The sequence below is a fragment of the Suricata suricatta genome, chromosome 12, assembly GCF_006229205.1.
Source record: "Suricata suricatta isolate VVHF042 chromosome 12, meerkat_22Aug2017_6uvM2_HiC, whole genome shotgun sequence".
Taxonomy (NCBI): Eukaryota; Metazoa; Chordata; class Mammalia; order Carnivora; family Herpestidae; genus Suricata; species Suricata suricatta.
In genome coordinates, this window is record NC_043711.1 from 78,098,469 (window position 1) to 78,112,122 (window position 13,654).

General features: G+C 55.6%; 1 protein-coding gene across 2 annotated transcripts in view; it reads right to left on the reverse strand.

Annotated features, from left to right (window-relative positions):
- The window catches only part of EBF4 (EBF family member 4), a 56,938-nt gene extending 43,349 nt beyond the window's left edge, over positions 1-13,589 (reverse strand). For both annotated transcript variants that reach the window (XR_003901356.1, XM_029918587.1), the window contains exons 1-6: positions 13,423-13,589; positions 3,504-3,660; positions 3,213-3,276; positions 3,004-3,059; positions 1,752-1,825; positions 355-423 (exon numbers count right to left, since the gene is read on the reverse strand). Coding sequence is in view for 1 of the 2 variants with exons in the window: in XM_029918587.1 (XP_029774447.1) it covers positions 355-423; positions 1,752-1,825; positions 3,004-3,059; positions 3,213-3,276; positions 3,504-3,660; positions 13,423-13,559 (557 nt within the window). In the remaining variant the exon portion in view is untranslated. The remainder of the gene's footprint in view (positions 1-354; positions 424-1,751; positions 1,826-3,003; positions 3,060-3,212; positions 3,277-3,503; positions 3,661-13,422) is intronic.
- Between the last annotated feature and the right edge of the window lie 65 nt (positions 13,590-13,654).

Sequence of the window (13,654 nt, forward strand, 5' to 3'; positions counted from 1 at the left end):
ATTTTTCAAACGAAGAAAACAGAAGTTGAGAGGCATCATGTCAAGCAGTGCAGAGGTAGAACAGGACCAGGGACTAGAACCCTGCTTTCCGTGCCTTTCCCTTGTCAGCCCCTCAGTCCTCCAAGCCCATGCTCTCGCTCTGGTTCCCTTCCTCCGGCCCCCACCCCCCACCCCTGCTTCAGGGAGTGGTGTCCTTCCACAGGTAACACACTAAGCCCAGCCCCAGAAAGCCCACCACCAGAGGCCAGGGCTGGGAGCTCCCTGGATTCTGACAGTTTCTCTCTGCTTAGAGCCACCAGCGGGAGGGTGGCTGAACCCAGCCCGCCCTGCCCTCCCAGGGCCTCCAGGGAGTACCTGTCAATAATGACCGGGTCAGAGGGCGTCTCGTTCCGGTTGCCACAGCTCTTCCGGTCACAGCACCGGCTGGGAGAAGATGAGGAGAGAGGGAAGGAGGAAGGGAGTGAAGGAGAAGGGGTGTGTGTGTGTGTGTGTGTGTGTGTGTGTGTGTGTGTGCGCACGCGCGGGCACATGCGCGGGTGCAGGAGTTCACACACATGCTTCAGGATGAGAAGGCTGACGCCCTATGTTTGAGTATGTTTCCCAGGAGCCTGGGGGAGAGGAAGGGTCTTCACAGAGACCCAGGAGCTCAGTCCTCAGTGTAAGGTTGGCCTGGGAACCCGTGTCCCAAAGGCATGCTGCTCCTGGCAGATTCAGGAAACATTGGCTGCTGGCCACCTACAGGGTCTTTCTTTCTCTCTCTCTCTCTCTCTCTCTCTGGACACTTAAAAATTTTTTTTAAAATGTTTTTATTTATTTTTGAGAGAGAGAGAGAGAGAGAGAGAGAGAGAGAGAGAGCGTGAGCAGGGGAGGGTCAGAGAGAGAAGGAGTCACAGGATCTGAAGACAGGCTCCAGGCTCTGAGCTAGCTGTCAGCACAGAGCCTGATACGGGGCTTGAACCCACGAACCGTGATATCATGACCTGAGTCGAAGTTGGACGCTTAACTGACTAAGCCACCCAGGCGCCCCTCTGGACACTTTTTATACATGTAGAAAAGAGCTCAAATTGTAAGCACGCAGCTTATAAATCATGAAAAAGTGAACCCTCCCATGCAACCGGTGCCCAGACCAAATAAGACCATGTGATCAGAGCCCCTCATGCCTCTTCCTCGTCACTACTCTTCTCAAAGGTAGGCAGTGTCCCAACCAGATTTTTGAATATTATTCTCTTTTCCATGCATGAGGAGCTGCCTCTGAGAACCCTGTAGGACTGGCATCTCCTGAGGGGAACTTGCCTAGAAATGCCAAGCTCTGGGGTAATGAAGGAAGGGGAGTCAAGAGCTGTGTCCTCCCCCTACTGCCCTTCCCCCCATGCCCCTGAGGGAGGACCCTGAGGTTCACCTAGGAGGCGGCAAAGTTTCCTCTCTCTAGCTCCAGAGCTAATCCGGGAGGCCCGGCCCTGCCCTCCTCCCCAGCAAACCTCCCCTGAGCTTTATTAGTTCAGCTTTCCAGTGGTGGCAGGAGGCCTCTCTTACAAAAACACTTGGAGAAGCCACATAAACAGGCCAGGCTAATGGGGCCTCAAGGACTCTCTCTTCAGCCAGCACTGTGCTCAAGGGCCTCCCTCCTCCCTCACCGCCTCCCCCCACCAGGCTTCCCTAGGGAGCTGTGAGGAGGAGGGGGGCCTCAGTGGTCAGGGGCAGGCCCTGGTTGGGACTGAGGGGCAAGGTGCAAGGGACCCAAACCTTCTCACCTGCACATGATCTCATGAGTGAGCAGCACTCGGCACATTTCGGGGTTCTTGTCCTGCCCCTCATAGATGATGGCCTGCGGGAGAGGGGAGAGCGCACAGGCTCGAGGGGAAGGAAGCTCCTCTCAAGTCCAAGTGTAGGGGAGAGATGAGCCCTGCCCCCAGGGAAGATCATGCCCTCCAGCTTGCTCTGGGTCTCTGGGGCGCCCAAGGAGGCAAAGCTGGAGCTGTGATCTGGGCCAAACCAAGATCATCATGGCAGTGGGGGCGGAGGGGGCGGAGGGGGGGCGTGTGGATGGGCAAGTGTGGCATGAGTTCGGTCTGCAGATTCTGTTTATCCACAGACAGCACTTTCCAGAGCCAGCTCTGTTTGAGGCTGGGGATGTCCCCAGACCACAAGGACCAAGGTCAGGTTGTTGGGGTAGACACACCCCTTTCTCCACTGTTCCCAGGACGCCAGTGGACCTCTGTCTCCTGTTCAGGAGCACTGTCCCTCTGGCCTCTCCCCCCATCCCTATCACGTCCCCAGTCCAGGCCAGCGTGTCCCCCTTGTGCTGTTGGCTCAGCCTCCCCAAGGGTTCCCCAGCAACCACTCTGCCCCGAAGCAGGGAATGTGAGCTTAGTAAACCACAGCTCTGGCTTCCCGCTTTATAACCCTCTGTGCCTCCCAGCCAGCCCTCGCTTGTGGGGTCCCTGTCTCTCTGGACCTCCTCCAACTCCTTCTGCATTTGTCCCCTGCACAGTCCCACTTGCCTAGCCTGGAAATGTCTGAAAGGCTACACTCTCCCAGGCGTGGTCCCCAGCCAATGACTGACTGATGCAGGGTCCAGAATCCTGGCCTCCCTGCCTCAAGGGGAATGGCTCTGGTGCCATTCCTTCTCTAGAGCTCCCTGTGGATCAGGCTGAGGCTAGACTCTGGGTGGGACCACACCCTTGCTGAGCCCCGCTCAGCCTTTTCTCTGTCCTGCTTTCTTCCCTCCCCTTCTGGAGAGTTTCTCCACTGCTCCCCAATAAAGCCCTTGCACCTAATGGCCCATCTAGGCTGGGCTCCTAGGGGATGCAACCTAAGATCTTTGTACGAATATTACCATTTTCTAGGTTGGAGGGCAAGGCCATGCACACCCTCGGGCTGTGGGAGCTGGACCAGTGGGGGAGGAGCAGCATGGGGGAGGTGGAGGCAAGGATGAAGATGCATACTCCAATGGGGTGTGAGGGGAGGGCAGGATGGGCCTGAGGATCCCCTGGGCTGGCTCACCTGCTTGGACATGGAGTCAATGAGGCGCACATAGAGGTCCTGCTCGGTCCGAAGTCCTAAGGGCCGGGGAGGGGGAGAGGGTTTGCTGGGGCCTCCGATGCCTCCACACCCTCCCCACCTGGGGCCAGACCCTCCTCAGCCCTGAGGAAGGGGGCCATCTATGTCACACAAGGTTTGGGAAACCCAGAACTCCTCTGGCCTTCACTCACCATTGTTATACACTAACCGGAGGCGGTAATGGATCCCGTTGTTCGTCTTTTCAGCCCCGGGTTCCTGCAGGGACAATTTGGGGAGGATGCTCGGTGTTCACTCGATCTTGCAGCCTCTCCTCAGCCCCCCTACCCAATCCCACCCTCTCTCCCTCCCTTCCGTCCACTCCACTCCCCTCTCTGCCAGCCCATTCACAGGCTATCCATTCATCTGCCCAGTGGGAGGGGGTTCCCCCCAAGCCCTCCCTCCCCACCCCATGCTCTGCCCCACTGAGCCCATGAGCCTCTCACACGGTCCTTTTCCACGAAATCGATGAAGGCTGTGCGCTCCACCTCCACGGGCTGCCCCTGCCGGTCATACATGGCCAGCACGAAGTGGAAGAAGTTGGATTTCCTGAGGTTGGAGGGGGGCTGCTTCTCAAAATGTGCGCGTGCCAGGCCCACGCCACTGCAAGGAGGAAAGGAGCTGGAAATCCACTGGAAGCTCTCTCCAGAGAAAAAGACCCCATCGCCTCTGACCAGGTCAGTGAGCTGGTCAGGATGTGGGTCTGACACGGCAAGAGTCTGGGCAAAGAAATTAGGTTGGATGGGCCCATTCGACCCTTGTCTTTGCCAGAGATCTCAGTTCCAGACAGGGCGCCCAGACGGAGGTCACCCTAGCCGGCTCTGCTGGGGACAAGTGTCACAGCAAGCAAAAATGGAGGCAGGTTTTTCCCTGGGCCCCACATTTTTGAAAGGCTGATCTCTAAAACCACGCATGTGAGCAGCCAATCTAACTGACCAGAGGCTTCTGTGACTGCCCTGTAGAGCATCAGGGGGGCAGCTAGGAGGTTCGGGGACAAACAACCCACTGTACCCCAGCCCATGACATTAAACTGGCTCGGGACCACTAGTCTGCCCAGCCTACAACCTGGGGTATGTCTAAAGGCACAGGGTGCTCTCCCCAGGTATACAGGGACCAGCTTCCACACTTTGGGAACACACTGGTTCCCTTGGGCAGGACCTTCTGGTCTAGCCTTGCCAAGAGCCTTCTCTTGGCTCATCAGAAATTATTCCTAGATGCAAGGCCTGGGTTAGAGCAGAAGAAAAACAAAAGCCCTATTCATCAAGTATTTCCACAGCCTCAACGATGTACCAAGCACTGGACACATGGCATTGAGTGGGGCCAGAATTAAATGCCTGGAAGGGAAGGGCAACAGATACAGAGAGCTATAACATGAGGCACAGTGGTGGATGCTCCCCAAAAGATGTTATGATACAAAAAAATCTATAGAGGCAAAGGAAGAAAAAAAATGACTTCTTTCTGTGAGAAATGAGGGAAAGCCTTCACGGAGACCATGTGTGGTAGCCAAGTTGGTGCCCTATGATCGATCCCCTCCTCCTGGCATTCACACCCTTGTGTAGTCCCCTCCCAGACTGTGGGCCAATAGAATATGGCACAAATGGGAGTCTATGAAGTCCAAGATTAAGTCATAAAAGACATGGTGGCTTCTGCCTTGTTTTGTTGGATCAGCCACCAGGACAAAGCTGGCCGCCATGTTGTGAGGACACTCAAGCAGCCATGCAGAAGGTCTATGTGGAGAAGAACCAAGGTTCCCTGCCAACAGCCAGCACTCAGCTTGCCAGCCATGTGAATGAGCCACCCTGGAAGGTCTACCCACCCCAGAGAAGTCTTCAGATGACCGCAGTCTCTTCAGAAACCCTAAGCTGCTCTCGGATTTCTGATGCTGACAAACCGTGTGAGATAATGGATGTTTGTTGGTTTAGCTTCTGAGTTTTGGGTAATATTTTTTAAAGCATCAATAGATACTTTTGTTAAGGGATGTGGTTTGATAAATACAATGAAAGGCCACAAGAAGGTTCTGAAGCCAGGCAGGGCTTAGAAGATGACGCCTGTGGGGAGGGTGCGGTGGGTGGGAAAAACAGAAGTTGCCACAGGGATGCAGAGGTTAGGATGAGGGGGATGCTGCTGCCTTGCAGACCATTCAGACCAGAGTCTCATCAAGGACATGACGCCATGACAATGTCTGCCATACACATCATAACTTAATATGGTTCTTCATGTAAATATGAGTTGCTCTTACTCTGCTTCATGCAAAACCATAATATCTGGGATATCCTGGCTTGAGAGGCTTGTTGTATTTTTACTCATACATATTCAGGGTCCTTTTTTTAATGTTTGTTTATTTTGAGAGAGTGAGGACACTGGGCACAAAACTCGTGCAAGGAGCAAGGAGGGGCAGAGATAGAGATGGAGGGAGAGTAAGAATCCCAGGCAGGCTCTGTGCTGACAGAGCTTGATCCCGGAATCCATGAACCATGAGATCATGACCTGAACCGAAATCAAGAGTCTGACGCTTAACTGACTGAGGCAGCCAGATGCCCCTACTCATACGTATTATAGTAAATACATACACAATAAAAGGACAGGCTTAAGCCTGTTGGGAGCTTCATTGGTCAATGTGAAATGGTGACTTCTGGACAGAGTGATGGGTCCTGCTTGTCTCTGATCAAGGAGTTGGAGGAGAGCCACCCACACCTTCTCTTCCTCACCAAGGCTTCTTTATCCTTTTGTTCCTTTCTGCAGGGATGTTCTCCCTCCAGCTTCCCACCTCCTCAGCCTTCTCCTCCCCTCCCTTTCAGGTGACAAGTCCTTTCAAGTCCTGGCCTTGACCCTCCAGCTTCCCATTTGCTGAGAGGCAGGGAAGCCCGAAGAGCTTTGATCACAGCAGGTCCTTGATTACTGTTGATGCATATGCTAATGAGACAGCAACTCTGACTCCGCCCTCTGGCCCCAGGACCAGTTTAGGAGGGGAGGAGGTGCTCCCAGGGTGGAGTTCCAGGACCACCTAAAGGGACAAAAGGTGGAAGAGGGTGGGCTTGTGGAGCTCTCCCCTATCACTGTGCCCTGTATTCTGTCCGCTAGCCTAGGGAAGGTGCCTAGAAGGCTCTCAGGTAGCAGGGATGGAGGGTCCAAGAAGAGGGGCCTTAACAGACAAGGGGTGGATGCCAACCAATAGCACAGTCCCCTAGACCACTCAATGTACCCTTTCTGCACTGACACCCCTGCACTCCCAGGCCAAGAGTAAATCAATGATGCTGGCATGAATCTCCTCTCTCATCTATCCATCCATCCCTCTTGGCAAATATCAGTCAGTCCTGGGTCCTGGCTGCCAGCCAGTTCCTGCCTGGCTTCTCAGGCCTGGACCTGGGAAGTCTGGCCCAAGTCCCAAAGTCAAATTCCCTTCACAGGGCTGCCCTCCATCCAAGAGAGGATTCCTGGGGAGAAAGGTCAGGAAACCCAGGGAGAGAAAAGGGAGCCAGTACCTCTGCCCCCTGCCTGGGGCCTGTGTACCAGTATCCAGTGCTGCCAGCTGGGGGACATGGAGGGGCTGCACCACCTCACACGTCTGTGCCCTACCCCAAACTGGGGCCGGGCTCAGTTCCATTCCGGAGGCAGCCCAGCATCGATGTTTCTTCCCCACCTCGCTCAGCAGATCTGAGGCACAGGCATCCTCCCAGGCTCACAGACATCCAGGCAAAACAATGGGACAGGTGGCTAGTTTACAGCTCCAGACAGGATCACTATCAAGACCAAGGACAGAACGAAAGGAGGAACAGCTCCAGCCCCCTGAGGACCAGGAGGGGACCACAGAGTGAGCCATACCCCTGCTGGGTACACCCAGGACTCGCTTCTGGTCTGTGAGTGTCTGCATTTTACCCTGTTCATACTCTGGCTGGAAATGTGAGAGGGTCAAGGTGAAATAGAAAAAGTTGTACTTGAAAGGCATTCTGGTATTTCCTCTGAACAAGAGGCAGAGCATGACATAAGGGTTAGCACATCAGCAAGAACGTGAGGTAGGTCTGGACAATCCTTCCTTCTCCCAGTTCCCCATGCACCTCCCACCCCCAACATGCAGGAAGTGACCAATCAACACCCGAAGTGGGAGTCAAAGTCCCCAAGGGAGAAGGTTGGGAGGGGTAAGGAGAGACTTTTGCTCTTCTCCCCCATGGGAAGAGCTGATGCTCTTGTAATGAGGAAACAAGCCAAGATTAAAGAACACAAAGAAAGAAAAGAGGGATTCGCTCAAACAAATCAGAAAATAGACAGGGGGGAACGTGGAGAGGTCCGAGACCCCCTGCATGGGTGCAGATGTGTGGGTTACTGGTAAGAGAGGGAGCCACTGTCAGCTCTTTTTTTTATAGCTTTTTAAATGTTTTTGTTTATTTACTTATTTTAAATTTATTTTTGACAGAGAGAAAGACAGAGCTTGAGCATGGGAAGGGCAGAAAGAGACAGAAACACAGAATCTGAAGCAGGCTCCAGGCTCTGAGCTGCCAGCACAGAGCCCAACGTGGGGCTCAAAACCATGAATCATGAGATCATGACCTGAGCCGAAGTTGGCCGCTTAACCAACTGAGCCACCCAGGTGCCCCTACTGTCTGTTCTCTTAACTGGGCTTAGAGACTGAGAGCTGTGGATGAAGACCAATGTCTCTGATTCTGTGGTCTCCAAAGTGAGGTTGCCCAAGACCGCCACCAGGCTGTGGGGAGAAACCTGCAGGCAGGTTCTATTGCTATGAATCCTTTATCTAAAAGAAAGAAGGGAAGCAGGAGTATCATCCCTGAAGGCTGGAGAGGCAAGGCTTCAAATGCAAACAATGATTCCCGAAACCCTAGGCCAGGTTGGGGAATGAGAAAGAGAGGGAAAGGCACACCATAAAGGGTGCATTATCAACAAGTTACTGCTGTGGGCAATGGCAGCTCAGGCCACCGGGAGCTCTGGAAACGGCCTAGAACAGGTGCTTCAGAGTTCTCTGCCAGAGGGCTGGTGGAGGGAGCTGGGGTAGTTATCCACCAACTTCAGCCATTGGTTGAGGGCTCCTGGGGGCAGCATTTCTAAGGTACTTCTGGCCTAGTGTGCAAGCTCTGGCTCTGGCCACCTGCGGAGGTCTCAGGAAGCAGATGATGGTGGGGGTGCGGAGGGGATAAGGGTGGGGTGCCAACTACCAGTTATCCAGAGGCCTGTGGTGTGCTGGAAGCCAGTAAAATTACAGCCCAAGGACTGAGTGCAACTTGGCCGATATGCCTAAGAACTGCCTATAATTCAGAGGCATGTCATTTATTTAGCATCATTAGGGCGCAAAGCATGCCACAGAAGCGCCTTTTTCAGATAAATGCAGCGGAGTGACAAAAACAGTCGCTTTAATCACTTTTGTGAGGCTCCGAAAAAATTACACACCTCTTGGCTTTCTTAAAAAGATTGTTTTCAACAAAACATTCCAAACGGTTTCCTATCAACTCTGGAGTGGGCTGAGGTGGTGGGGGACTGGCTCTTGTGGCTCTTGTGCGAAAGACCCTGGACCTGGGAAGAGAAAGGCCTCATGTTCCTATTTCCACCACTGCTCACTACACCGCCTTCCCATCTTCTCTTCTGAAACAGCCCAGAAGTTAAAGGTGGCTGTGACAGGAGAGCTTTGGTTCGTGCAGCTCCTTTAAGGTCTGAGGACACCTTTGCCGCAGGCAGGGAGGTGCATGGGCTTCCTAAGCTCTGTGCAGGGACTCCAGGTTAAAGTTGACCCTAAGGACAATCTGACCTTCACAGCCAGGGCCATTCAGGTGGCCCGTGCTTAAAGCACATGAGGGGTGCATGCGGGGACACTCGGGGGGCTGCAAAGTTGTCTGGCTGCTATTACTGGGGCCACGGCAGTCCCTGGAGACGCTTCTTGGCCAGGCTGAGCAGGACACACCCTTCTCCGGGCAGCGGCTGGACCCTGTGACAGCTTTCCAGTACAGAGAGCATCTCACAGTCTCCCCTGTCTCCTCAGGTCACCCGGGGCTCCTTACGTCCTTGACTACATGCTTATAATAAATGTGGGCAATTTAAAACAATCCTCCCAAACCCCTCACAGGACAAGGGGCCGAGGCTGGAGTTTGGTGTCCCCCCAAGAGGCACCTCCTGACCTGCCTTCCCCAGCCCCCACTCGTGCCCGCTGGATGGCCCAAAGTTCTGAACAGTGTCTTGGCTTGGGCCTGATCTACCTTGGAATCTGGGATGCTGGGGATCTGGGGACAAGCCCCGAGGTCATCTGCAATGGTGGGGGGAGGCTCCTTTTAACCTATGCTCCCCCAGGAGGTGGAAGGAACAAAAAGCATATCTCCAGCATCTCTTCCCTTTGTCTTCGCTTTCCCTAAAGTCTCTGCTAATTGCAGCTCTTCTTTTCCCCATCCTGGCTTCTCCTTTCTCTGCATCCTCATCTCTTCCTCCAAGTGTCCCACTGGCCCTGCTCCCTGCAGGCCCCCACCTCCCGGAGGCCTGTGGGACTGCTGATAACCATCACATGGGGTCTGGCATTGCTGGCCCCGCCACAAGATCTGTTGGCTGAGCCCTGCTCTGCCCAACAGGTCCAGAGCCCAGCTCTGCCACAGAACAGGAAGATAAAAGCAGCGGCTCACTGGGGCGCACACACACCTGGACAACGTGGGCAGAGGGAGGCCCCCAAGGCTCCAAACCGTGTCCAGAGGGGTCTTCTGGAGGGGAGGCTGTAGGTCTGCTTCATATTCCCTGCTCCCACTGCACCACTCCTGCTTCCTATCCCCATTCCCACTGCGGATCACCCACCACAGGAAGTTGTTTTGGCCACCGAGGTCCCCCAGTGAGGTGGGGGAGGGAAGGGGTCTCACGGGGCCAGCTCACCTGCCCTTCCATCTATAGGGCTGCCTACCCTGCTTCTCTCTGCCCACTCCCTCGCCACCCACCCACAGGCCTGCCTGCCAGGTCCGAGGCTAAGGAGCGGCTATTAATTATTAAAGCAAACAAAAGCATTTCCTAGCAGGGAGGCTGGCCTGCAGCTGCTTACAGGAAAGGCAGCCCCAGCTGGCTTCCCTCTCAGGGCCTGTCTGTGCGCTGGGACCAGCTCAAGGGGGAGGGTGGGTTTGGGTCTTGCAGGGGTCTCCCCGGGCTGCTGCTGGGCTGAGCATCTCGGCAAGAGGACGTGGTCTGCAGGGTCATCCAGGGCACACGGGCTGGGGCTGGGATCTGCAGCTCAGAGATGAAGTCACAGAGCTGGCCAGGAAGCCTTGTGCAGAGCTCCCCACTGAAAAGTTCCTGCCAGCCCTCTGCCTTGGACTTTCCTTCCCTCCCCTACTGCCTCCAGGGCAAGGGCAGGGAGCCCCTATTTTCTCCCCACCCCTCTTCTGCTCAAGACCTTCCTTCCTCTTGGCAGAGAGCCTCCCTCACCGATCTTGGCAGGTTCTGGGCCTTCTCCTCCATCCCTCCCTTCTGTAAAATCGGGCTGCGCAGTACCTGGTTCTTGGAGACCACCAACATGGAGAGGGGAGCTCAGCAGAAAGGGATTTGGGAACTTTCTAACACCCACCCCTGTGTCCTTCAGCAGACCTCCTTGCCCCCTCTGCTTAGTGCTCTAGCCTGTCCTGGTGCTGAGAACACCAGGATGAATAAGCCCACGATCCTTGCCCTAAAGGAAGGCACAGGCTGGCGGGGCTGACCATGGCCTCTGGCCAGCATCCTTAGGCAGCTCTAAGAACTGCTTCTGTGGTCCGAGTGGGAGAGTGCAGGTGGAGAAGGTGCTTAGGTGAGGTGTGGTCCCTGAGACTGTAAGACTTTATTCGGTGGGTATTGTGGATGCGGGGGGCCAGGGGAACTGTCTCAAGAGGCATTGTTGGATGCCAAGTATCAGGCCAAGGGCTCGGAAGGGAGTTTGAGGTCAGAGGGGGAATGAGCCTTGAATGCTGAATACCTGGGAAGAAGTAGGGGTGAGTAAAGTTTTTAATTGGAGAGGAACATGAGCAGAGAAAAGTTCTTTGGAAATGTCCAAAGAAATGGTCCCCCCAGGGCATGGCAGATGGTTTGGGGGGAAGGTAAAATACTGGGGCTGGGGCAGTGGGCTAGGAGGCTGAGGTGGTGACCGGTGGGGGGAGGGGGAGGGGGCAGAGTTAGTTTAACCTTCAAGCCAGGGAGGAAAGAGGTGGATGGCAAGGAAGTGCTATCATTAAAAGTTGACCTCTGATGTAAGGAAACAACTAGAAGACTTGACAGTCAGGGGGCTGTGTTGCAAAGACATCAAAGACAGCTGTCAGATTCCAAGCAGCCTCGGAGAAGAGTGCTCCTGGGCACGTTTCCCAGAGATGAGAGAGGGAGAAACTGGGCAGAGGTTGAAGAGGAGGAGGTAGGGACAGACAAAGTTTCAGGAGGGCAAGACCAAAGCAGAGGACTGACTGGGGATCAAGACACAAACTGGAGAGATGATAGGCTGTTAGAAGAATGAGCAGAAAGGTTTAGCTTGCTCCCCTGTGGAAGGAGGTGGTCCAGCGTCAACCAAATGAGGGCGGGGGCTCCCAATCTGCGTCCTGAGGCCTATAAGTCTCTGGACTGGCAGATAAGGAGCCCAGGCCTGAAGAAATACCCCTCACCAAACTGGGGAAGCCTTCGGAGTCCCAGCAAGTGGCCCTGGGGACTCAGACTGGACACCTCAATGACACTCGATACTCCCCCCTCCATGTGCAGACGACACTGCTGCTGGTCAGATCCCCTGGCAAAGGGCCTCATCTCTGCACTTCTGTATCTACACAGACCACAGGTGTGCTACCTTCTTTACATATGCTTCCCTCTCATCCGATCTGCTGGCTTGAGACAGGGACAGAGGGTCAGGTGGGAGAGAAATAGGAACCTTACACCCCAGAGGCCCCACTGGAACCCTTCACCCACTCTTACAAGGAGCTCTCACCACAGCCGAAGGTGGAGAAAAAGATGGAGCCCCCCATTAAGAGACCGACTACCTCAAATTAAATGAAAAACCAGAACAGCAGAAAAACAGGCAGGATTGAATGCACAGCCCAGGAGGGAGAAAAAAACATGTGAAGGGGAAAAGAGATGGGAAGGAATTACACTAAGGTGTTAACAGTCGTTGTATTCGAAAGGTGGAATTTAGTTTTCTATGTGCCCATTTTTCTGAAATGTAGTTCTATCATGAGTAAAGCTATGTAAATTAATTCATGGGCAAGACCCCTCTACTCTTAAAGCGATGAGCTCCAGAGAGAGCTCTCCAGCGCTCCCTCCTGACAGTCAGGGAAGGACAGGGGTGCAGAAACACAGGGTTCGGTTCGCACGTGAAACAAGGTATGTGTCTGTAAGGGGTGAGGTTTGGCTTGGTGTCCCTTGAACAGGCCTGGGAATGTGAATTGTGGGGCAGTGCCCTGGGACCCCCTATCAGAATCTCTTGAGGCTCTGGCTCAGATCTCTGGGAAGCCCAACTCCCAAGTGCCCTGGGCGTGCAGAGCCAGCATTTCCCTAGTCCTAACCACTGAGAACTCCTGGTAGGAGAGCTAACATCCCCCCCCCCCCCCCCCCCCCCCCCCCCCCCCCCCCCCCCCCCCCCCCCCCCCCCCCGAACACGGGCTCACAAGCAGAGGCACAGAAAGTCCGTGGTCCAGGTATTGTGAGGAACAGGTCAACAAACCTTTTAAACTTCCTTCCCAAATCCGGCAGTTCATTCCCCACCCGGGCCCCCTGCCCAGACTCCTGCAAAGGCATCAGAGGAGATGGGCACGGGTGCTGGGTTCCCAGGGACGCGATGCCTCCCCCAGGACCACCAGGAAACCACTTTGAGGAGAGGCGGGGCCGAGCGCCCTGCCCCAGCCCCAGCCCCTCAAGTCAAGCCGACTGTCCACCTCTCTTCTTTCCCCACTCTTTAGCCCCCAGCCGCTTTCTTGGCTCTCGCACACACCCCTCCTTCAACTCTGAGGGGCGTGGGAAAGCAGAAAGGGGGCTGGGTTTTGTGCCTTTCCTGGCAGTGAGCCGCGGAATTGGACAAGGAGAGGCAGTGAGACTGCCCACGAAGCAGGGGTTGGCTGTTCCTTGACGGCCCGTGGCTGGGGGGCACGGCTCAGGGACTGCAGGCAGCGGGGACACCTTCTACTCCAGAGCCGTGGACCGCCCGGCCCCCGAGCGACAGTCAGAAATCAGAAATCAGAGCCAGGACCGCAGCAGAGGTGGGAGAAGTCCCGCCCCGGCCCGCCCCAAATCCTCCCGAGGAAGCAGAGGCGCTCGGGGCCGGGTAGGCAGGAGACTTTGCCGGGACTGTCCAGAGTTGGGGCTCCCCAGCCCCTCGCCCCAGCAGCTCGGCAGGCTGAGAGAAGGCGGCGCGCAGCCCTCCAACCCGAGCGCATTGGGTCGCGTCCGAGCGCTTACCTCTGCGCCGCGGTACTGGCGTCCAGGATGCCCGCGCCCTGCATCCAGGAGCGCACCGAGCCCAGGCCGGCGGGCAGCAGCGGCTCCTCCTTCAGGTTCAGCCCGCCGCGGGGCAGAGTGTCCTGCGCGGGGAACATAAGGGCGGGCAGTCGGTGGGCGCCCCCACCGCCGGGAACGCGGTCCCGCCGCGGCTGCCGGCGTCTCGGCTCAGCCCGACCCGACGGCACCGGGC